The 27,059-nt window shown below is 36.9% G+C and overlaps 1 protein-coding gene across 1 annotated transcript in view; it reads right to left on the bottom strand.

Moving 5' to 3' along the window:
• CCDC171 (coiled-coil domain containing 171) overlaps positions 1 to 27,059 on the bottom strand; it is a 295,661-nt gene that overhangs the window by 65,989 nt on the left and 202,613 nt on the right. Inside the window, exons 23-24 of the mRNA XM_080819723.1 lie at positions 25,912 to 25,966; positions 7,047 to 7,178 (exon numbers count right to left, since the gene is read on the bottom strand). Coding sequence (XP_080675849.1) covers positions 7,047 to 7,178; positions 25,912 to 25,966 — 187 coding nt within the window. The remainder of the gene's footprint in view (positions 1 to 7,046; positions 7,179 to 25,911; positions 25,967 to 27,059) is intronic.

Below are 27,059 nucleotides of genomic sequence, written 5' to 3'. Positions count from 1 at the left end.
AAACAGAATTTTTTCTCTCTTCCAAATACTATGCCAATAAGTAATTCCCATTCTGATCAACATGCTGTTTCCAGCAAACTCAAGGACGGACAGAAAACTGCTGGCTCGTGGTTGCCAGCTTCCCTATGATCTGATTGCCTTGCTTGTTTTTAGGACAAAAATCTCCACCGGAAGTTGAAACCTAAGCGAGCGCACACCTGATCAAGGAACATTATACGCCAAATATTCAAAGGAAAACAGTTTTGTAAATATCTATTAGTGCGGTTTAATCTTCACACTTTTTTCACGGACGTCCTGTGACCTTCAGGACTGCTCCAGGACGCAGCGGAGCCGGTGTCATCACCTCTGTGTCACAGGTGAGAAGCTGACGCACCCGAAGAGCTGAGGGCCGAGAGCTCACAGAAAATAGTGATTCTAGCCTGGAATGCCAGGAGCACGTCCAGCCTATTCGTCCTTCACAAGAAAGGACAACAGTGCATTCCTTGCGAAAAACACATCGGATAAAATAATGACAACTCCAGCTACCTGTGCAATTTGTATCTATGGGGGAAGGGCTCCATCTGTCCAATGGCCAGCTCTATTACTTTCCAATAAACCTGCCTCTTCTGACTCCTGGCATACTGACTCCCCTATGATTTTATCTCTTCCTAATTATTCTTCCTTAGAATAAACAAGGGAAGAAATGATTAAAAACAAAACTGGAAAAAGGACTTCATGAATCCTGCTGAGTTTATAAAGAATCAGATTTTACTTAGCATCAGTTCAGATCACTGATAACAGATCAGGCCCAGAAGGACTAATTTCATGAATATTTTCAGCTGAGTTAAGGAGTAAGGAGTTATGAGATTCCTCAGTATGAGATTCTCTGTAGCAAAAGCTTTATACAGATGCATTTCCTTGTCCTCATCTGTCATCCCGTCATTTTCAAAAGGCAATGATAAAAGTCCCAACAATGACCAAATAAACCCCTGTGGTTTCAGACTACCACCAACCTGAAAAAAAAATCCATGGTGGAAGATGTAAAATGTCTCATCTGCTAAATATTTTAAAAAAGAACTTTTTATAACTCCAAGCTTTTGGGGGGGGGAGCGGGAAGGGGGGGCAGAGGAGAGGGGGAGAGAGAGTCCTCAAGAAGACTCCCCACTGAAGCTGGAGCCTGACATGGGGCTCTATCCCACAACCAGGAGATCATGACCTGTGTGGAAATCAAGTCGGATGCTTAACCATCTAAGCTACCCAGGCGCCCCTATAACTCCTTTTATAGATATTTATTTTAAAAATCTTAGCTATTAGTGCCCAAGACTGTGTTTTAACAATAACTTTTTTAAAAAAAAATACCTATTTTTAGAATAAACCTTTAAAAGCAAAGTATAAAGACAAAGAAAAGAATGGTAGCTTATACCACCTGGTAAAATATATGGACCAAAAAAAACAAAGCATACGTTGAATCTGCCCTAGAATTCTGATTGATGCGTTCCCCTCCCCCACTCGACTACCACCCTTATGGCCCCCAAAGCTAAGTGCAGATCAAAGATGCAGAAGAAGGGAAGCAAGGAGGAAAGGAGAGAGGGAGGGTCAGAAGACAAGCGATGATAGCAAACTGCTCTAATAATGATGGACATACTATATTTTCCTGGTCATCAAGAATGAAAATCTTAGGATACAGATCGAGGACCTCGAGGCTTAACTCACAATGACTACAACCAATATTTAAATCCAATTACTTAATTATTTAATAATTGTTATCCCAATTTGTAACACAACCTTAAAAAATGAGTCCTCTGTACGCATGAACATCTTAACATTCTATTTTTTCTCACTTAGCATTGCTTACAGTTCTACCAGGAGATTTTGAAGAAATTTAATGTCTGCTGGCACATTATTCAAACTTCAGAGTAGAATTCTAATTTTTTTTTTTTCTTTTGAGAGAGAGGTAGAGGAAGAGTCTTAAGCAGGCTCCACGCCCAAGGCAGAGCCTGATGCAGGGCTTGATCTCACAACCCTGAGACCATGACCTCAGCTGAAATCAAGAGTCGGAAGTTTAACTGACTGAGCCACCCAGGCACTACTAGAATTCTAAACTTTTCCGTAGCAAATAACAAAAATGTTATTCTGACAACTCACCTCAGACAATATTCTTACAACTACCTCAGAAAATGCCATATACTCTCCCTGGTATCAACAGAAAAAGCAGACACACTAATTCTTACATTCATCTGCAAGTTAGGCCTCAAACCTAGGTCATTTAAAGTCTTCGTTGGCACAATTTATATTCTGTGGAACTATAGACTACAGCCCTCAAGCAGATAGGTGAGACGGAGGGTGGCACTTTTCATCAAAATGCATTTATTCTCAGATGAGCTATGTGATTTTTCCAGTTAATTGTCTTTCCCTAACAAACAGCTCTTCTCTTCTCTGGACAGTACCTTCTAACATTTGAAGAAGGTAGCATCTCAACATTCTATTTGATCCCACAACCTAAGTCTAAAATCATTTTATGTTTTTTAACTTAAAAGATGTTTTGATTTTAGAATTTAAAGAGAGTTGCACAAACTCTCATAGATACAACAACTTTAGATAAACCTTCAAACCTTTTTGATACCTTGTTACTAAAATGATCCCACTTACCAAAAAAGGTCAGATTTCTAATAATCTCCAACATTCAAAGCAGCATTATACACCCAGAAATAAATGAAAAACAGTATCTGCGAAACAAACAGCAGTCACACAATATGCCCCCTTTACCTCCCCATGGAGACTCTTGGGCTGAACTCTGTAAATTAAGAACCGGCTAAGAATGGCCATCTGAAAGGGAAGATCTAAATTGTAAGAAGATAACACTTCCCCTTAGTAATGGAAAATAAAGACCCATACTTTAAGGAGGAAACTAAAGGGCTAAGAGAAGTCACTTCAAGTAACCTGGAAGTCTTTTCCAGGGAGAACTGGGGAATGTGTATCAAAACCTGAGAAGGGGCATAACCTTAGATGCAACCATGCACTTATTTTTTATCCAAAAAAAAAAAAATCATGCCACGGTGAACAAAACAGCGAGGAGTTCCTGTCCATGGACAGCTAACAGACGCCGAGTGTTTACAACGTCCTGTCACTCGGAGAACTTTAGATGTGTTGACTCATTGAATCATCCCAGCGACACGATGATTCGCAGACTTCGTGATCTCCGTTTCACAGATGACGAGGCTGAAGTACACACTGTAAGTAACTTGTCGAGTTAGGCTTCTGGATTTCTGTTCTCTCCCCTATGTCCTCACCAAAGAAGCTGTATTCTACGGACACCCCCTACCTTTGCCCCTCTTGACCATCTTAAAGCGCGCACACACACACACACACACAACCATGGTTTACAAAAGACAGAAAGGCAAGATTAAAGGCATGAATGGACCCTATTCACTGGATAGGTAATCTTTAGCAATTTACTGCATCTCAATAAACTTTAGCTCCTTCCTTTATAAAATAGATAAAATCAGAGCACTTATTCATATGGCTGTTGTGGGGATGAGGGGAGATAGTAAATGTAAAGTGCTTAGCGAAGTAGCTGGTACAGGAAAAGTACTCAGCAAATGTTAACTCTTGATACTGTTCTTTGTTGTTTGTTATTGAATGGGGGTAGAGACGCAAACATTTATCACATGCCTGCTAATAACTGCCGGATATTAAATGCATCTCATAGCCTTCTCATTGGGGGAAAAACAACTCGAAGTATAAGATCATGAGTAACAGGTACTACCTTTATAAAATGTGGGCAGAATATTTTTTGCAAAAAAGTTCTCTGCATTCACATTGTACTGGACTTTTCAGCTAAAGCTAACTTGTCTAATCTAGGTGTTTTAATTTTTTTCTAGCAGACTAATACGCGATTACTTGGGAGATACAAGCACAGGTAATAATAGTTCCCGACCAGCCAAAGGAGCTTAGACAAAGGGTTTCATTGGAGACGTGGCCTCCCTGGAACATCAAGTAACATGAAGAAGTAAAGAGGGAGCTAAGGTGGCTCTTCATCAAAATTATTTAAAGCTTTGGAAGAAACAGTAAACAAGGAAGAGTAAAAGAACCAAATGGAAAGATACAGAGAAAAACATCCTAAATAACCATTCCTCAAAACACACACACACAGCCTTAAAAGTAACGAAAACAAGCTTCTGTTGTGAACTTCATCTTGACAAGGGCCGCATTACGGGTGCGATCCTAACAGCCCTCTCTTCCTGCTAGGCACTGTGTTCTCTATTTTACATGCATTGCCTCGTTCAGTCCTCCTCCAAGCCCAAGAAATTGGTAAGACTACGCTTTTCCGAGAGAATTGATGCTAAAAACTAGCAGAGCTCAGAGACTACATTTTTCTGAACTAGGTTTTCTGCTGTGGTAGTGCACCAGTCACATGGTCTTCCAGGTCTGGAGAGAAAGGGTGATTCTCTTTGCCCCTTCACGCATGCTCACAGTTCTTCCTCCCATCCAGCGGTAGACCTGTAACCAAGCTTCTCATGCTGGGAAAGATGGACAGTGGCAGCTCCCAGGGCTCCAGATGATGGTGGCCTGCGTTGGCCAAATGGTCATCCACTGCCACGTCCCACACAGCAACCCTCTCCTCAACGTAATCAAAGGACATGCGCTCTCTAAACAGTCCACTTAGGGGCATAGACTACAAAGTGAAACAAATACTGAATTCCTAAATACAGCATCCCACTGAGCATAAATATACATATTTATAGACTGCAAAAAGGGGGAGAGTAGTGTTCCCTAACGTTAGCCCGTCACATGGAAACAAAATTTTTTACCTGTGAATTTGTCCACAACACAGCAGAAACCATGACCTGCGTCTTACACAGAGACATACTGTGTATTTTGCAGATGGAAGGAAAATCCCACTATACATCTCAAAGGCCGGACGCTACCATTTAACACAGTGTCTAGATTGTCTTCTAGTTTCAGCCTTTCCCGGTTCAGGCTGTGCGGTCAAACACAGCTCTGCTTGAATTCAGCTCTGGGCCCTGGCACTTACTTGCTGTTGATCTGAGGAGCGGCCCCTGTTGTAGTTGCTGTTTTTCAGTTATAAAATGGAAACGATGCCATCCGTCATTTGACATATAACGCCATTTTGGACAGGTCCATTGTGAAAGTTAAACACGACGTATTTAAAGAACTAAGCACGATACCTCATCCATAGTAAATGCTCACTGAAACGGCAGCTATTCTTATTAAAATTAAGGTCATTGACACTACAGAGGCTTTCTTCTCTGAGTACTCCAAAGCCTATCACCAATTCTGTGTGTGTGTCTGTGTGTCTGTCCGTGTCTGTGTCCGTGTAAAAAACATTATTATGATCCAAATCCCATGTTCTTCTCTGCATGCAATACTAAAGTACAATATGGAAAAACTAATCTGCAGTGTACATCACAACATGTCAGTGCAAAATGTGCCCAAGTGTTTAGGTATTGGAGATGCGCAGAAGTATTTTTACTAGAACTTGGAAAGACAGCAGTTTGAAACAGGCGTCTCTCCATTTCCTTCTTGCTATTCACTGACGTCAGGACCAAAGAGAGCCCATGCTCTGCCGCCAAAACATGGCATTCTGAGGATCAGTCTCTTTCCAAATCACCCAAATCCATGGTTTGGGGGAAGTCTTTATTTGTGAATTATGACGAGTACTAAGCCCTCTGAGATTCTGAATCAAGATAACCAAGTAAAGGATTATTTTACAGTCACTAGAAAAATCTCAGATTGCATTGTATTTGTGGTTACAATGAATTCATAAATAATGGTAATCAAATTTAAAATGTACATCTTAATCTTGTACTAAATAACAGTACAGTATTCTAGCCTGTAACTGAAAATAAAAATATTTTATGCTGAGTTTTACATCACATATTTATTTTAAATATATTAGTGGATAATCTAATGAGAGAAATGAGTATTCTTTCTTTGTAAAGCATTAATTTGGGTACTAATAACAAATTAAATTAGGGTATGGAGCAAGTAGAAAAAAATTAACATAGCCCCACTTGCACTGACATTAATTTTGTACAAAATTAAAATTTCACGGGGTCATAAACTAAAGAATGATGAAATTTACTTTAAACCTCAAAATGTGAAACAGAAACTGATTTTTAGGAGATAGTTCTCTTTTAGATACACTGAAAAATCTGGACTGCTATTGAATCAGAACAAGCTTTTTTGAAATATCAGGCTTCCTACAGTTTACATGATGTTGATAAGTTTCTCTAATAAAGGCACTGGGCATTAAAAGGTGAATAAAACACATATCGAATTTTGTTTTGTCCAATTAAAAAACTGTCTTAACCCTAAGGAAAAAAAAATGCTCACAATAACCCAGTAGGAGCCTCGATTACAAAGAATCTGCAGCATCTGAAAATGAGTATATTTTTGAAAAGATTTTCTTTATTAAGTTTATCTTAAAGTTACTTGGGGTTTCACAATTTGGTACTTGGGAGTTTTATAAATGAAATAACCCAGTTTGCACATATCACGCTGTCTGTTAAAACTAAAAATTAAGGGTAAATAAATGCTCTTCAATGCCAAGTACAGTTTGGTTCCACAGTTGCTTACATTACATTACCACATAAGAAATGTTGGCTCTACTCTGGAATTAACATTGAAAATTTTCAAATATCTCTCTTGATAATTTTACCGAAAGTGATTTATTTTAAAACAATAAGAGCTACAAATTGAGACGAGCTTAGAGAGATAACAGCCTAGTGTCTTATTGTCCTCTGCTGACAGGAAAGCATGTTCTTTACATACTGTACTTAGCTATAAAACACGTATTTTTCCTTGGTAAAAAAAAAAATAACTTTTCTGGATTATTTAATAGGCTATTTCGAGACTGTGAGAGGAAAAAAAAAAGAAAAACAATTATTTGAGAAATAGTGTTCCACGGTGGAAGAAAAATTAAGAGAAATTATTTGCATCTCCTTTGGGTTATTCACAATACTTGGAGGCTTTCATTCTCTCCAGTTAGTGCAATTTATTTTTCCACACGTCTCAGGAGCAAACAATGTTATTTAGACTCTAACCTGGCACGCTACCACCTCTGGCCCGCCCTTGAGCCCCTCCATCGCAAAGGTCTCCAGGTGCAGTCTGGGTAGCTGCAGGGTGAAGTCATTCCTACTTGCCGCAGTCCGTGACAGCGAGATCTGATCTCTGACCTAAAGGGAAAAAAACAGCATCAATGGTAATTCCCCTTCAGACACATTAACTGGGATGAACTGGGTCCCCTTGAGCCCACTGAGTGGACTTGCATTGATCGCTGGACCTGAAATCCATGAATAAATTTAGGACTAATTGATTTTTCGTTGCAAATAAATCTCTAATTCAGAGTGCTGGGGGAGAATGTTAAGAAGAAAAAGCATCCTCCTGCTTGAAATGAGGGAGGGAAGAAGAGTCACTGGAGCTCTTCTGATCAAGAGGTTTTGAATTATTTTTTCACTGTTCCACCCTCAAAAGAAAAAAAGAAAGAAGGAAAAAAATACCCACAAAATCAAAAACAAACAGCGATCTCCTAATTACTCTCACTTTCTTAATAACATGTTTCATTTAACTGGTATTAACTGATATATATTAGACAAGATAGTTATTAGGTGCTAGTCTTTGAAAAGAAAACTTCAATAATATGTACCCTGGAATAAAAACAAATAGACTCAACACACAAGGAGACTTAAAAATATACCAGGCAGAGGTTTATTTGCCCATTTCCTTCTGACTAAACTTGAGTCTTAACGATTAAATACATATAAACCAACTCAGTCACGCAACTTCTAAATAAGATAACGAATAAAAGCAGTGGTATTTGTACTATATTTTAAGTATTCGGAAAGGTAACGATACAAACATATCACAGATACGGGAGAAATACCAATTCTCTAGCCAGTATAGGGATCACAGGCAGTTGATATTACACTGCCACCTTCTGGACAAAAGAGAAACTACACCCCATATACTACACAGATAAAAAGAAAATGCTCAGAAACAGATCTGTTTTCATTTTTAATTTCCAAACTTAGTAAGAGCTTTAAGATTTTCACAGCCTAGTTTTCCTAAGACCAGTGAGCTTTCGTTTTTAATTGTATAGTTTAACAATAGTAGATTTCATATGTAGGTATATTTTCTAACTTTCCTTGTGCCTGACTTTGTTTTAAAAATATCTCTCTTTGCTACCATATATTGGATAAATATTATGCAACTAGCTTAAAGCCACAGGGTCAAAAGTGGTTTTGGTGAAGTAGTAACGGTCAAGAATGGGAGAACTATAAAAAATAGCACTAATTGCCCAAATATATTTGTCTATATCCCCACTTTTCCCTGAGCAACTTCAAATGTAACTTGGCAACAGTGTAAGATAGGAAACCTCCCCTTCGCTTTTCTATTCGACTTGGGAAGCTTCCAAAACCTGCTTGAATTATTTCTTATTTTGTGAATGAACTATCACACTGCATACAGTTTCCTTAAACCAGCAAACACAACAAACATTTGATGCCATCTTTAATTGTTCATGCTAATCTACGCTTATAAAAATCTTTATACTCCCAAGTTAAGCAGAAGTAGTTCTGTCAATAAGTGAATGTCAAATGTACGCTATAAAACATACACTGTAATGCAATTTTTATAATGGTGTGAGTACTGTATGCACACCGGAGTCCCAATTCAGAATGTTTCTTTATCTCTAACAAACATTCTCCAGAGTCCTCAGTCAGGATGAGAATGCTTTTAACTTACTTAACATAACAAAATAAATCATATTTTACAAATACATTTGCTTTAGGTTTTATATTTTATACGTATGGATACCTTCTCCTGCTTTTTGTGGTCACCAATGCACACTCAGATAAAAGAAAACATTAATGTGGATTAAGGTACTGAGAATTTATCAACATCAAACCACTAGTGTTTTTGCCTTCTACCCTTCTGAACCATAGTCAATAGATCTAAATATTTTACTGCACCCTGGCCAATTCATTGTTTGATGTTTAAAAACTCACCCAGAATCAAAGAAAATTTATTAAATTTGAGCCCCCAAATGAGATACTATTAGCTTTGAAAGTCAAGTTTAACTGCGATATTGATGATTCTCTTTTTTCTGTGACAAAATTCACGAGGGAAATCCTGGAAGTCAAAGTACAAAAGCAGATTGCTAATATGAGCAAAGGGGGAGGGAGGACCATAAGCAATGGAGGCATAATCCACAACACGGCTCCAGCTCTGGAGGTCCTTGAACCCGATGATTATCAGGCACCAGACTTCAACTGTGAAGCTTGACATACAGGAACAGTAAGCCACATTTTATAGTCTCTAAATAAACTCACTGAACAACAGGAAGCTGGGGCATTTGGCAGTTAAACCTGGGACTTCTTATCAAATTAACATTCTCACTACAACATTATTTAATTTGCCAGATTAAATTGTTCTTTATATTAAATAGGGGGGAAAACTCAAAATCCAGTTATTTTGCTAAACTGAATAATGGGCATCATAATTACAACTTTATTTGAATATGCATGTGTTAATAGTTTCATTTAATTGTAAAGGTATTGAGACTGTGGGCAGTGCCATCAGGAGAGAGTGCTACATAACAGACATAATATCACAAATATTTCTACTACATTTTAAGAGTTGATTTAAGAGTAAATTAAGCCAGAACGTTGAGAGAAGGCATCCAAAATGTTCTCCAAATATTTCTAGAAGTTTTCTCTCACCCTTAAACAAGGATCAGCTAGGAATTTTTTTATCGTCAGGGGTACAGGGAGTGAAAGCAGCACATTGAGAGAAGACAAAACAGTGACAGAGGACACGTAAAATTACAACCAGCAGCAAAGGAGCAGGAAGGGAAGGTGACAAGGAACAAGAAAACATGAAGGGTGAAAGACGAGACTGTTCAGAAGAGTGCAGAAAGCAAGCCTGAATTTCAGAGGGTGAACAGGATAAACGGGAAAGAGATTCAACCCAGAACAGTAAGAAAAAAGATTCACCCCGTACTGCATTCAATTTGTTTATGAAAAACAGAGAACAGGCAGTCTGAGAACAAAGTAACCAAAATCAGAACAGAGGTAAGTGAGATTTCCTCAGGAAACACTGTCCATTGGATATAAAATGATTCCTTTCAAATGTGAGAATCTAAAATAAACTTCTTTACTGTCAAAAGAATTCTGAAGTAACAATATTAGAATAATAAAATCACTTTTTTCCCTAACAGGAGAAGTAGGCTCACCTTTGAAAATACAGATTTTAGTGTGTGAACTAAGATGAAAACCACCATTGTCACCTGTCTGTACACTAAATGACAATTTCAAATTTTGAACTAAAATTATGATTTCAAAAGTCAGTCTTTAATTCTGTTATAGCACATCATTATTCATCCTTCAATTAAGATTCTATACCCATTTCACTGTATTTATAGCTATGAATGATAACATGTATATAATAATGTTTATTTCAAATGGGTATTTCAAAATGGGTAACAGTCCATACTTAACCTATAATGAATTTTTTCTTACAATTTCACAATATAAATCTCATTTGCCAAATTGCATACATTTTTACAACATTCTATATAACTGTTCAATTTCATAATATTTGGACAAGGAATAAAGAAAACATACCTCCATTACTATACTCTGAAATTTTGATGTTTAGGAAAGTAGTTTGCTTTCTCCCTTTCCTATTACATACTTTCAGAAAGCACATATTTCTAACAGATATGCCATAAGACACAAGAGAAACAAGAGGTGGAGAGAGGAAAATAAATGAAACTTTCTAAGAAGTCAAAATAGGGTATGAAATATCTATTTATTTTATCCTCACACTCGAGTTCCAGACTGAAGTGATTCAGAAGACCCGTGTTCCTATTCCTCTGCTTGGCCTTTACTCACAAGCCTCCAATCTGTTTTCTAATTTTCTGTACTCCCACCATAACACAAAAAAAGCTATTCCTGGTGGACAGATCAACTCTGAGATCACATTAGTCATTTTTGGAAAAACTGTTCAACTCTCAAAATGTGAACCTGCATGTTGTATCACACACAGCTGTAAATTCCTCCAGACCTAATGTTCCAAATGAAAACACACACACACACACACACACACACACACACACAATGTGGCACTAGCTGTGTTTTTACCACCAGGACACTAAGGAAGAAGTAGTAGGGTTGTAGATAGAAATTCTGGTATGCTTACTACATAAAAAGATATACATAGTGCCTGAATCTTCAATCTGGGAAAAGTAAGTGATAATTAGTATTTCACATCATACCCTCGAGCTGGCTAAAATTTTACTTACTCCAATCTAGTATGGCATCCATTGCTTCAAAATAAACTTTCTGACCACAGACAGTGTCATCAAGAAGAGATCATGGTCTACAGTGTTTCCTGTGACCTCCTTTCTTACCACTCTGTGTTCATGTTCTACTTTGTTTCCACTTCCCTACCTTCCTCTGTCCCACGCCCTCCTCTGCCCTTCCTTCCACCTCCACTGATTCCTTATGGCTTTCCCTTCTCTCTTTGTCTTCCTACACTAGTGCAGACTACACACTATTTTTCAGCCTCAGCACTAGAAAGCAGCATGTCCTTGGCACGCTATAGCCCAGGAACCAAATCCAGCCCACCGCCTGTTATTGTAAATAAAGTTTTATTGGAACACATGACACCCATTCATTTACCTATTGTCTTTGGCGGTCTTCCTGCCACCATGACAGAGTTGAATAGTTGAGACAGAGACCATACGGTCCACAAAGCCTAAAATATTTACTGTCTGACCCTTTACAGAAAATGTTGGCCATCCTCTGCCTTAAAGGTACAGAAGGAAAGACAATATTTTTCACCAGCTGTCAAGTTTTTTAAATAACCACATCTCACCAGAGAATATCTCAACAATTTCTAGCGGGTGAACCTTCTATCAGTAACACAGGGTTACATTCCACAGACACTTTCTGGCTTATTTTTCTCAAGTGTTTCATAAAATAAGTGTACTATCTCCTGATAAACTTTCAAGTTTTATGTAGTCTGGTATGCAACATGACTGTGTCTAACTTTCCTGGCACATCTTCTCATACCTAATCAACAAAATTTGGTTAAACAAGTAGAATAGGCATACTGGAGAGCTTTTTGTAAACAGAGAAGAGCATCAGCCAGAGTTAACTCTGTAAGGACACTGCTAGCAAGAAAACCACTGTGCATACAGAGCAGTTATATATCGTAGTAGTATGTGATCGAATAAGAATGTCATTCCAAACTCACAAATTCTACAAGGCAGGAAAAAGAGAGAATATGATTTAAAAAAAAAAAAAAAGATAATTAGCTGTTCCAGGATTCTGGTATGTGCCTACTGAGCGAAAGAAGGCTTTAAGGTTGTCAACACAATGGAAATGACATTCAAGGATCGAATAGTTACATCTGAATGGGCATCTTCATCTGTCTGTTACCTTTTCCTTAACTATCTGATAATGAAATGGACAGAGAGTAATACTTCCATTAATAGTACTACTGGTACTTCCAAAAGTACTTTTTGCTTTTCAGAGTACTCTTCATACTACCTCCCTTGATTCCGCCATTCACCTTGTGAAACAGTGAAACAGAAACATCCCTAATATGAGGATGCTGAGTCCAGTGCTCTTAGCACTAATTCCTAATGCCTCTTAATATTTATAATGAACAGTTAACAGTTGGGGAAATTGCTTAGGATTTTGATAATTCTTCCATTTCCCTACCTAAACAACAACACTATTTTTTTTTTAACTTGCCTTGGTCCCTTGTCTGGCAATCTTAGCAAAAATGTGTAAGTTGCATAAAAGTAGTTTTGTGAGAAGTAATAGGGACTATTATTCAAACATCCTTCCTTTCCTCAGGAGTTTCCCTGGACCTGTCGGAATTCTCCTTCACTCGTGTTTTCTTTCTCCCATGGCCTCACACACACACACACACACACACACACACACACACACACACACACATGCTGTTACACTGACAGACAAGTTACCTGTGCAGCAATCATCCTTATACACTGTCATCATCTCACATGGAAGATTCCCAGGCTATGACGTCCCAAGATACATGCAGCAGTTCCGGCTGTGCCCCACACCCACGGGAAGGAGACCCTGGTGCTCAGCAGAAGCAGACACTCCATGGACGTTGCAGCAAACACAGGCACTCATCATTGGAAAAGAAGGAAGTAAGAAACTAGCCTTCTCTTTCTGGCAGGTTCTTTAACTTAACCTCCAACTCTGGAGCTGAGCCAGAACACTCCAAGGACTGCCGGCTGCTGTGACCAGGAAAAGAGGGCAATTCCACACCACCACCACCCCACGCATTAATAGTTACATCCCAGTTATAGACCTAGAAAATGGATCTCGTGAATCAAATTAGCAAGCTGGCTATATCCCAATAAGGATCTGAAAAACTGAGCCCTCCAATCAAATTATCAGGCTGGAGGAGAGGGTGATTTGATCACGGACATCTTCTAAAGGCACTGGGCAGCATGATAAATCTCCGGTGTAGGTTATACACCATAGAATGTACCCCACAAACAGATTACTGTGACCTTGAGGTATTTAAACAAACACCAAACCCATACTTCAGCATAGAGAAATATGTTTATGCATTGTTAACAGTCCTCCACACAGAAATATTTTCTTTTCCTAGGATAAATTATTGCAAAGGATAAAGGCCAGGGCACAACTGAAATTAGCCATTTAGATGTGTTTAGGCTAAAACCTGTTAAGCACACGTACATGACATTCTGTAGTATCTTATCTTTCATTTGTCAAGGTTTTTAAATCCCTCTTGAGCTGGAGTACCATTTTTAGCTTGGCTAGGTCAGAATGACACTGAACAATATGAATGATGACACACAAGACAGCTATACGGACAGAGTTGTCATCAGCAAGCCAGCTGGGCTAACACCTGTAATGTCCTGCACAGCTGATATTCAGAACCGGGATCCAGAAACTAAGACTGTGGAGGAGTTCCAAGACCACAAGTAACATTTAAAGAGTCATTAACGAGTCACTAAAAATTGGGTTTTGGGAGGCATTAAATCATATTTCAACTTTTAAAAGACTGTCAGCTCTATAAATTAAAAGCTGTTCTGTGGTGTATCCATTCCTTATAAATTCACTGAAAACTAAAAATCAAAAGATAACTATGTATAATCAAATATTTGGGTTAGCCATCTTTAAGATAAGACTATAAAATCACATTTAAAGATTTGGCAAGATAGTGTCTTCAACTATCAGATTCTGTTGGACTCTAATCCATTCCACAGTCCACTCTAACAAAAGAAGTTCTCATCTTTCTACTTCGTAAGAGTCGAACCAGCTAAAAACAGGTTGCAACAGGACTATCACATCCTGTAAATTCCTTGCTAATGCACCCCTCTTTCCTAGAGACGTTCTTATAATCAAATTTAGGCTATCTCCTCTAGCTCTTGATTAGGCAAAATAAATACATATGCTATTTTTAGCAATCAAATAAAGCAATATCAACAAGACCTCCACTGAAATACAGAGATGGCTTCAGCTTTGTTTAGGGACTGGGTGATGGTAGAATTTGACTCATTCAACAAACATTCCTTAAGTGCCTACTGGGTACCAGGCACTGTGATAGATGCTGAGGATATAAAAAATAAGGAGACAGAATTCCATCCCTCAAGGACTCCAAACTCTAGTGGCATAATTAATCTCTCAAAATGCATTTGCTAGCTTCCCATTTATCTATAATGTCTTGTTTCTCCTGTCAATTGCTATACTGCCTTCTTTCTTTGCCAGAGTATTACGTTAATCAATCTCAAACCTTTATCTTTAGCCTGACTTTTTCCGTTAGGTCCAGACTCACATATCTTGCTGATCATCCCACCTTTCCTCAAACTTGGGTATTTCCAAAACAAAACTCATCACTGCCTCCCTTCTTCTCCCTACCAGAAGAAGAAGAAGAAGAAGAAGAAGAAGAAGAAGAAGAAGAAGAAGAAGAAGAAGAAGAAGAAAAAGAAAATGCCTGCTCCTCTTCTTGTATTTCCAACATCCACCAGCCAATCACACTGCTCATCCTGGGAGGCGCTCTCCCCTGCCTTTTTCATCCTCGTTCACCATTTTACTAAATAAGTTTCACATCCTTTCCTCTAACACCGCCTATCATCACTACTCTGGTCCGACCTTCTCCTGTTTCCATCAAGTCTACAGAACCACGGGTCATAAAACCACCTTCATTACTCACGATATCCAGTCTGCAAATATGCCCCCCAGAGCCTAGAGTCAGTAAGGAAATCTGACCATATCAGTGCCAAGCTTAAACCCTAGTTTCCTCCCACTACCGCCATGATAAAAATCCAAGGGTCTCAGAATGGCCAAAAAAGAAAAACAACTTCAATGACTTGGCTTCCAAGTACCTCATTCAGCCTCCTCTCTTGTACTCTCCTTGCACTTCCTGCTGAACTGAAGATGTCTGGATATTCTCACTTCCATGCGGTTCCTCACACACACTATCCTCTCTACTGGAACACCTTTCCCACCTTTCTTCACACTTCAAAGCCCCAACCAGGCATTAATTCTAAGAAACCTTCAGACAACCTGTGGGATTTCTGAGTATGCCTCCTAGATGAGTAAGTCCATCTATGTGGGTGTGGAACTGCATCTAATGGATGCTTATTTACCATGGTATACTGGAATTATCTGTGCCTCTGCCTTGAGAGAAAGGAGAGATAGATAGATATAGATGTAGATATAGATATACATACATACGTAGATACATACACACACACACACACACACACACACACACAGACTATGGTCTGTCTTTCTCTCTCTCTCTCTCTCTCTATATATATATATATATATATATATAGTGGGGTTGTGGGATTTTTTTGGTTGGTTGGTTGATTCTCCAGAGACTGGTATAGCTCCTAGCATATAACATACACTCTTAAAGCTTTTGTAGAACTCAACTATTCTTATTAAATATTATTAAATAAGAGATTTTAAGTAACTTTATGGTAGAAATGAATCTCAAAGGATATCAGCAAAAACTCCTGTGACTTCCTAGCTATTGTCCAGTATCAGCCAGCCTGATAAATTTACAGGGTTTATAGATGCAAGGTCCTCTGAAGTCTTTTGAAACTTCTGGGTTCTGACTTCCTGTTTTATCTCTTAGACATTTTACTGAAAAGGCAGTTAAGACTTCTCCCTAAATGTTCAGAGGTACCTTTAAAGTTCATAGTACACTACAATCATACATAGGAAACACTATCGTTAATTCTTCCAAACATATAGGACTCAAGGAGTCTCTAACAGCTGCAGAATGACTACCAAAAAAGTTCACTCTTCTCTACATTCCAATTTTACCCAAATTTACTTACATTTACCCCCAGCTATAATAAATCAAGACATCTCTCTGTTAAACATTTTTGGTTAGCACCCAAGAAACACTTAATTTTCTCATACCTAAGGCTAAATAATTAGGATATTATCCTATACATCCGGTTATTACCTTATCCTGAAGACTATTCTAATTCTATATTCTAATATAATTCTATAGAACATAGAATTATATTCTAATATAATTATTGTACTTTTTTATAGAATATAGAATTATATTCTAATATAATTATTGTACTTTTCCTCCTTTTCTCACAATAGAAATGTGAAAGCATGTTTGGAGAGTCTCTAAATTTAAAGAAAAAAATCAATTCTGAGTGTCTATATTATCAGTAATATTAGAAACCTACTGGTGTATTTATTAGGCAAATAAAAGTATATGACTTTAGGGAATGATGTTAGCAAAAATGGTGAAATAAGGAACTCCAAAAGTCAGTCCCTCCACACACACAAAAAAGGAATACCCTGGGGCACGTGGGTGGTTCAGTCAGTTTAGCGTCTGCTCTTGCCTCAGGTCATGATCTCGGATTCCTGGGATTGAGCCCCGAGTCCAGCTCCCTGCTCAGTGGGGGGCCTGCTTCTCCCTCTCCCTCAGCATGCTTCCCCCTCAGCTTGTGCTCTCTCACTTGCTCGCTCTCTCTCTCTCTCTCTCTCTAAGTAAATAAATAAAATCATTTTTAAAAAAACAGTGACTACCCTGACAAAATTGGTCAGAATCAACTTTTTCAGAACTCTAGAAACTAACTGAAAGTTTACAGCAACCAAGCAAAAACTTAATCAAGGAAAAAGCACCTGAATCTCAGCATTTAAGGAAATCTCTGTTGAAACACTAGCAGATGATGAAGTTAACAGAACAGAGATTTCAGTGGCCATACTTGACAAAGAATACAGACTTTACATGGAAATGAAAAGTACAGTATAGGAAATATGGTCAATAATATTGTAATAATGTGACAGTGACCACATCATGGTGAGCACTGAGTCATGTACAGAATTGTCAAATCGCTATGTAATATATCTGAAACTCCATATAATACTGTATGTCAACAAACTGAAAAAATTAGTTCAGAAAAGTCACTGAACAAACAATAACCACTAGAATAAGCAGCAACAAACAACACCAGGGATGGAGGAGAATCTGATTTCCAGAGTTCGCACATTGCACTATGCAAAATATTCACTTTTCAACGAAAAGCTACAAAGTATGCAAAAAGATAAGAAAGTATAGCCCATACATAAGAAAAAGAGAAACTAATAGGAACTCAGGAAGACTGAACATTGGATTTACCACACAATGGTGCTAAATCAATTATTTTAAATATGCTTAAAGTGTTAAAGGAAACTGTGTACAAATAACCAAAGGAAACCATGAGAATAGCATCCTCCAAAACAGAAAATATAAATAAAGAAACAGACAGCATAAAAAGGAACCAAATAGAAATATTGAGGTTGACATATTCAAAGAGCTTAAAGGGGAAAAAAACTGTCAACCAAAAATTTTATATCCAACAAAAATATTCTTCAAAAATGAAAGAAAGGGGTGCCTGGGTGGCTCAGTTGGATAAGCGTCCAACTCTTGATTTCAGCTCAGGTCATGATCCCAGCATTGTGTGATCAAGTCCCGCATCAGGCTCTGCACTCAGCATGCAGTCTGCTTGTGCTTCTGCCTCTGCTCCTCCCCTCACTCACTTTGTCTCGTCTCTATCTCTAAAATAAATAAAAGGGGGGGGGGGAGAGGAGAAATTAAGCCATTCCAAGATAAACAAAAGCTGAGGGTATTCACTACCCCTAGTCCTGCCCTAAGAGAAATGTCCTAGGAGAGTCCTTCAGCCTGAAATGAAAGGACAACAGACAGTAACTCAAATTCACATGAAGAAATAAAGATCACCAGCAAAGGAAACTGCACAAGTATAAATAAAATCAGTAATAACGTAGTTTTTATTTGTAACTCTTTTTTTCCTATATAATTTCAAAGACAACTCTGACACAACTGAACAGATAAATAGTTCAACAATAATAGTTGAAGACTTCAAAATCGCACTCCATTAATGGGTAGAACTACACAAAAGATACCCAAGGAACTAGAAGAGTTGAACAACAGTGTAAATCAACATACTAGACATCTATAGAATATTCTACACAATGACAGCAGAATACAGATTCTTTTCAAATGTACCAGTAACATTCACCAAGACAGACCATATTCTGGACCATACTGCAAACTTTAAACTTAAAAGAACTGAAATCAAACAAGGTAGCTATTCAAATCCTACAGAATTTTATTAGAATGCCAAAGCAAAAGATATTTGGAAAATCCCCAAATATTTTGGAAATAAGACAACACACTCTTAAATAGTGAATATATCAAAGATGAAATCACAGGGATATTAGAAAATACTTTGAGACAGATGAAAACAAAAGCATAATATACCAAAACAGAGTCTTCTGTGAAAGTAGTGCTCACACAGAAATTTTTAGCTGCAAATGCCTACATTAAAAAAGAAGAAAGATCTCAAATCAATAATCTAAACTACTACCTGAGGGACATAGAAAAAGAAGAGCAAACTATGCCCAAAGCAAACAAAAGAAAGAAAATAATAAAGATTGAAGCAGAGATAATAGAGAATAGGAAAATAACAGAGCATATTAGGAAAACCAAATTTGGTTCCTTGGAATGATCAACAACACTGACAAACCTTAAATAGACTTTCCAAGAAAAATAAGATTAATTAACTACTACAATAAGAAATAAACATGAAGACTCTACTACTGACCTTACAAAAATAAAAACAATACTAAGGAAATGAACAATGTATGTCAACAAATTAGGTAACCTAGATGAACTAAACAAATTCCTAGAAACATATAAATCACCAAAATGGACTTAAAAAGAAGCAGAAAATGTGAATAAATCTATTAGAAGGAAAAAGAATTAATAAATAAGCAGAAAATGGGGCACCTGGTTGGCTCAGTGGGTTAAGCCTCTGCCTTTGGCTCAGGTCATGATCTCAGGGTCCTGGGATCAAGCCCCACATCAGGCTCTCTGCTCAGTGGGGAGCCTGCTTCCCCCTCTCTCTCTGCCTGCTTCTCTGGCTACTTGTGATCTCTCTCTGTTCAAATAAATAAATAAAATCTTTAAAAAAAAAAAAAGCAGAAAACTTCCAACAAAGAAAATCCCAGGACCAGATAGCTTCACTGGTAAATTTTATCAAATATTTACAGAATTAACACAAATCCTTCTCAAACACCTCCTCCACCCAAAAAATGAAGTGGAAGGGACCCTTCCTAACTCATTCTATGAGGTCAGTATTACTCTGATACCAAAGCCAGACAAAGACATCACAAGAAAACTGTAGACCAATATTCCATATGAACATAGACAACAAATCCTCAAAAAAAAAAAAATACTAGCAAACCGAATATAGCAACATATTCAAGCAATTATACATGATAACCAAGTGTGGTATGTATAACAGGAATGCAAGGATAGCTGAACATACATAAATGAATTTATGTAGTACACATTAGTAGTATGAAAACTGAAAAAAAAAAGATCATTTCATATGATATAGAAAGAGCATTTAACAAAACCCAATAACCTTTCATGATAAGAAAAATTCAAAAAACTACGAACAGAAAGAACTTAGTCTGATAAAGGACATGCTCCTAACATCATATTTAATGGTGCAAGACCAAAAGCTTTCCCCCTAAGATTAGGAAGAATGCAAGGATATCTGTTCTCATCTCATTGCCAGGACTAGAAGTACTAGCCAGGCAATTAGACAAAAAAATAAAAAAGAAAACCAAAAACCAAAAAAAAAAAAAAAAAATGGCATCCAAATCAGAAAGAAAGAAGTAAAACTATCTTTATTTGTAGATGATATGATCTTATATATAGGAAATCCTAAAGAATCCTCAAAAGAAATTATTGGAGCTAAAAAATTCAGCAAAGTTGCAGGACACAAAAGCAACATAAAAAATCAGTCATATTTCTAAATGCTAGAAATTAAGAACCAAGAAATGAAATTAAGAAAATAATTTCAGGGGTGCCTGGGTGGCTCAGTGGGTTAAGCCTCTGCCTTTGGCTCAGGTCATGATCTCAGGGTCCTGGGACCAAGTTCCACATCGGGCTCTCTGCTCTGCGGGGAGCCTGCTTCCTCCTCTCTCTCCCCGCCTGCCTCTCTGCCTACTTGTGATCTCTCTCTCTGTCAAATAGATAAATTAAAAAAAAAATCTTTAAAAAGAAAATAATTTCATTTACAACAGCATCACAAAGAATAAAATACTCTGGAATAAATTTAAGCAAGAAGGTGCAAAACTTGTATACTGAAAACTACAAAAGTTGCTGAAAAAAATCAGAGAAATCTAAATAAATGGAAAGATATTCTATGTCATGGATTACAACACTTAATATTAAGACAGAAATACTATCAAAATTCTAATTGCCTCCTTCTTCATACCCTAAAATCATATGTAATTGATCCTAAAATTCATATGTAATTATAAGGAACCCTGAAAAGTCCCAAAAAAAATCTTGAAAAAAAGCCCCAAAGTTGGAAGACTTAAAATTCTTAATTTCAAAATTTACTATGAAGCTACAATGATCAAAAGCGTGTGGTACTGATTGAGGATAGACAACATATAGATCAATGAAACAGGACTGAGAGTCCATAAACAAAACCAAACATCCATAGTCAATAGATTTTCAATACAGGTACCAAATGAGGGAAAGAAAAGTCTTTTTAATAAATGGTGCTGGGATGGGGCATCTGGGTAGATCAGTTGGTTGAGCATCTGACTTGGGGCTCAGGTCGTGATCTCAGGGTCCTGGGAGCAATCCCTGCATCAGGCTCCTTGCTCATCAGGGAGTCTGCTTCTCCCTCTGCTCCTTCCCAACTCCCATGCCCTGCTTGTGCATGGGCTCTCTCTCTCTCTCAAATAAATAAATAAAATCTTTGGAAAAATAAATAAATTAATGGTGCTGAGATAACTGGATAGCCCTGCAAAAGAATGAAATTCAGTCTCTGAATTATATCATACACAAAAATTAACTCAATATGGACCAAAACCTAAATGTAAGAGTTAATACTATAAAACTCTTTGGAGAAAACATAGGGGATTTTTTCATGACCGGGGATTTGATGATGTATTCTTAGATTTAAAACCAAAATCATGATCAACAAAAGAAAAAAAATGGACTTCATCAAAGTTAAAAAACTTTTGTCCATCAAAGAATGTTGCTGAGAAAGTAAAAAGACAATGCACAGAATGGAGTAAGAGGGTATAGGAGGGACTGCTTAATGGCTTCTGGGTTTCTCTTTGAGGTGAAGAAAATATTCTAAAAACATAGTTGTGATGGTGGCATAACACTGTAAATGCATTGAAAGCTACTGAATTATACCCTTTAAAATGGCCGAAATGTTGATTTTCTTTTAAAGTTCAATAGTTCTGGTTTTTTCAAAACAGTTGAGAATTCAACTAAATAAAGAAGTGTGTATATAAAAAATGCACCTCATGTAAAATTGTGATCTTGTTTTCTCTTGTTATTTTTCTTGACCCCAATAACCTGAAATTAGCCTAACAAAGTTTCTGAATAAAAGGTTAACTTCTGACCTACATTTTAAAAGCCATAATATATACATACATATATTTACATATAATTAAAATAAAACATCTGTTTCTTTGAAATGAGGTATGTTTTTAGATAAAAATAACTGGCCTTGGGGTGCCTGGGTGGCTCAGTTGGTTAAGCCACCACCTTCGGCTCAGGTCATGATCCCGGAGTCCCAGGACTGAGTCCCGCATCAAGGTCCCAGCTCCACGGGGAGTCTGCTTCTCCTTCTGACCTTCTCCCCTCTCATGCTCTCTCTCACTCTTTCTCTCAAATGGATAAATAAAATCTTTAAGAAAAAAAGATGACTGGCCTTCTTTATTAAATACTAGTATTGGTCCCAAATGGGATTTAAAAAGTAATATCCCGTCAAACTGCTTTGTATAATACAATTTCAGGATTTGAAAAGTTGAAGGTAATGTATCAAGTTTAAAGATTAACAAATATATCTTGAAATCTGGAACTGTGACACCTCCAGCTTTACTTTTCTTTCTCAAGATTCCTTCCACTATTCAGGGTCTTTAGTGGTTCCATACAAATTTCAGTTTTATTTGTTCTAGTTTTGTGGAAAATGTTGTTGGTATTTTGATACAGAGTGCATTGGATCTTTAGATTGCTTTAAGTAATATGGACATTTTACCAGTATCAATTCTTCCAGTCCATGAGAATGAAATACCTTTCCAATTGTTTGCATCACCTTCAGCTTCTTTCATAAGTGTTTTATTAGTTTTCAGAGTACAGGTCTTTTACCTCCTTGCTTAAGTTTACTCCTAGGCATTTTATTCTTTTTGGTGCAAGTGTAAATAGTGTTCTTTTTTAAAATTTCTCTTTTTGCTACTTCATTATTAGTGTATAGAAATGCAACGGATTTCTGGGTATTAATTTTATATCCTACAACTTTAGTGAATTCATTTATTTTAGTAGTTTTTTTGTTAGAGTTTTGAGGATTTTCTATGTATAGTATCATGTCATTTGCAAATAGTGATAGTTTAACCTCTTTTAACTTCAACCAATATGGATGCCTCTGTTTTTCATGCCTGATCACTGTAGCTAGGACTTCTAGTACTATGTTGAATAAAATTGGCAAGAGCTGAAGAGATACAGGCTTCCAGTTATGGAATGAAAAAGTCACAGGAATAAAAGGCACAGCCTAGGGAATATAGTCAATAATACTGTAATAGCATTGTATGGTGACAGATGGTAGCTACACCAGTGGTGAGTATGGCAGCATATATAGACTTGTCAAATCACTATGTCGTACACCTGAAACTAATGTAACATTGTGTGTCAGCTATACTCAAATTCTAAATAATTGACAAATATCAATAAAATGTAATTGCTTTTCCAAAAAAAAACCAAAACCAAAAACAAAAAACCCCAAACACTTAAGTTCTCCAAATGTTTAAGTTCTTTAAAATGCAAGAAAGGAAATAATGTCTAGGGGCACATGGGTGGGGTGGTGCAGTCAGTTAAGTGTCCGACTCTGGGTTTCAGCTCAGGTCATGATCTCAGGGTCATGAGATCGAGCCCTGCACTGGGCTCCACACTCAGGGTGGAGTCTGCTTAACACTCTCTCTCCCTCTTCCTCTGCCCCTCCCCACCACACTCTCTCCCTCGCTCTCTCTAAACTAAATAAATAAATCATTAAAAATTAAAAAAGAAATAACGTCTTCACAAAAACAATTTTTATTTGATCATCGTGTCACAAATTAATATTAAAATTTAATTCAGCAGATAGAGTCAACTTTATTCTAGAATAACTGCTGCAAACCTTGAAAACACGTGTGCTTAAGATATATAAATAGCTATGCTATTTGGCTACGTGCAATAAACTGGACTGAAGAGTCTGAACGTAACCACAACCATTTTCACCATGAAAGAGTCTAGATCCTCTCTTGTACTACGCCCAGTTTCTCCAAATTGGCAAAATGCCTCTGGACAGTCTGAGTTGGCCAGAAAAATACCTGCAAGAGCTGGTATGAGGACCAGTGGGCAGCAACTCCCTGAGAGCTCAGAGTGACTCTCTGGGCCATTTCATAGCACCCATTCATTCTCACCCAAACTTCACAGAAAAGAGAATTAGCCCAACAATCAATTAGCCTTTCCTAAATTTTCACTTCAACCTTGAGAAGTAACTGATAATTCTGAAACCACTATATAAATAGAAATTTCCAGAAACATTAATCAAAATAATTAACTACTAAATTCGAAGGGGAAAAAAGCCATAAAGCAAAAGTAAATCTACAGTGGCTCTAGGCCAATTCTAAAGACATCTTTCTTTCCATATGACACAAAAATCAAAAGATAAACCGCAACGGAAGAACTATATGATTATAATTGTCCTATTGCAGTCAGTCTTGATTGTATTTAAAATACACATTTTGCCATTCTCATAATGAAAGGATAAGGCAGGGGCGCCTGAGTGGCTCAGTGGGTTAAAGCCTCTACCTTCAGCTCAGGTCATGATCCCAGGGTCCTGGGATCGAGTCCCGCATCGGGCTCTCTGCTTGCACGGAGCCTGCTCCCCCACCCTGACCTGCCTCTCTGCCTACTTGTGATCTCTGTCTGTCAAATAAATAAATAAAATCTTTAAAAAAAAAAAAAAAGAAAGAAAGAAAGAAAGGATAAGGCACAACATCCGTATTCCACACTGATGACTTTTTCTCTGATGTCAAAGTCCCTTCCTCAAGGTAGCTGCCACCCAACAATTTTTTTTTTTTTTTTTTGCTGTAGCTGGGAATATGAACAATTGGATTTCAAGGCAACATTAATTGTATATAAAGATATGCCATATACACAACATAACTGATTTCTCCTATCAAAGGTATCACCAAGTACAAAAACAAAGTAACCAAAGTTACTTTTTTTTACTGGGTATTTTTTTTTTTTTTTTTTTTTTTTTTTTTTTTTTTTTTTTTAAAGATTTTATTTATTTATTTGTCAGAGAGAGTGAGCACAGGCAGACAGAGAGGCAGGCAGAGGCAGAGGGAGAAGCAGGCTCCCTGCTGAGCAAGGAGCCCGATGTGGGACTCGATCCCAGGACGCTGGGATCATGACCTGAGCCGAAGGCAGCCGCTTAACCAACTGAGCCACCCAGGCGTCCCTTTACTGGGTATTTTTAAGTGATTTACAAAGCTATATCCTATAATAATGTGATGCCCCAAATCATTATAAATATGGTTCATTCATGAATTCCATACATCTTAAATGCACTAGGTAATTATATTTTCAACAAATTGTCTATTAGATAGACAATAATAGACACACATAAATTACCTTTCTCTACTTTTAAATAATGAATGTATCTTTGAATTTAGAATGCTAAAAAAATACACAGTCAGTTAATACATTAAGTTTTTAGTAAGATGACATCCTTAAATACTACTCATCACTACAAATTAAATGTTAACTTATCATTGAGAAGTAATCAAATTTGAAAAGAGAGTATTACTAAATATATTCTTATAAGAAGGTAAATTACATCTTGAAAAGTACTGCCAGATACAATATATTATGGCTCCTCTATATATACATATATAGGACAGTAGGTTTGAGAGTGGTAAGAGGTTAGAGAGTGTGGTCAAACATTTTATCATTATGAGACAAGTAAGAATCATAATGACCTCTGGTTCAGTCAGCAAAGACCACAAATAACTCAAGAGCAATTATACCAGTTGGGAGAAACCACTATTTTTCTAGTTTTATCAAGTACATAAAGTGAATTCTGAAGAAAGTTTTACAGTACAGCATTGTATAACATAAACTTTCAGTCATTTGGAAGGATCTTTTTGTTACTTTATTTTTAAAGAAAGTTACAAAATGAATTGAAGTATCTTGAGGTTAATAAAATTAATGTTTAGGAAAACAACATCCTAACAGAAGTTGAATGATGTTGAAGGAAAAGTATAGTACCTTATGAAGCATATTTTCTATTGTTCTCATATGATTAGCAACACATTCTTTGTCTCTAGAAAAAAAAATTAAAATTAGGTATTAGTAAAACCCAAGCCTTACAACCACTGTTACACATTTTAGTATAAGTAATTATTACTGAAAAATAAGGTTTGGTTATTATTGTACTCCTTCAAAAAATGTAAAATCTAACCACATTCTCTGGTATAATTCTGCATTTAACTCCTATCTTTAGTTATATTGCCTGCCATAAATTAGAGAGGAATAAAAATCTTATGGATCTCTTCAACGTTTAAAAAAAAAGAGTGAAAAATAAGTACTGGAAATTTTTAAAAGAGTGAAAAAGGAAAAGAAGCTATGATTACATTGTTGATTTAAAATGTACTAGAAAGGCTGAACTTTCATTCTTTTGGTTTCTAATGAAAGATATTTTTAAAATCATAGAGGTGGAGATATATTTTGAATGGCCATACTATACCAAATAATATTTTCCTTTCTACATAGGCTCTTTGTGTTATAATTACACAAAAACCCTCTACAACCTTGACTAGAACTAAAGTAACTAGTTTCTTCTATCAGCCTTGCAGATTGAATTTGACTTTAATAAAGATATAAAAAGTTTGGATGTACAGCAAAGGGAAAATAGTTAACACCAGAACAAGTTTGTACGGTGACATTTGGTAGCTAGATTCATCGTGGTGATCACTTCTTAATGTATACAGACGTTGAATCACTACATTGTATATGTGAAGCTAATAGAATACTGTATGCCAACTACACTTCAATAAAAGTAAAGCTAAATTAAAAGTTTGGATGAAAATACTGAAGACAAAAATTTAATAGTAAATTAGAAATTGAAAACTGTAAGTAATGTATTAGCTCTCCAAATTTCAAATTAATTTTCTTTTGTGTTATAAGAACATATGCCCATGGTCACTAGATGTGACAGATTCCTGAATTAGTAGCAATGTTTTGGAGACAGAATATTAATCTGGAGACTTTGTAATCTTGTTCCCATTCACCTAGAATTTTCAGAGCTGCAAGATGCACTAGAAATAACCTGGGTTAAGCTTTCCACTTGCCATAAGGAGAAAGACTGAACAATGGCAACACAAAGCTGATTGAGTCAAATTCATATTTTTAAAAAA

Source organism: Martes martes (genome assembly GCF_963455335.1).
Source record: "Martes martes genome assembly, chromosome: 12".
NCBI lineage: Eukaryota > Metazoa > Chordata > Mammalia > Carnivora > Mustelidae > Martes > Martes martes.
The sequence above is the reverse complement of the archived record's forward strand: the minus strand, read 5'-3'. Positions and strand labels throughout refer to the sequence as shown.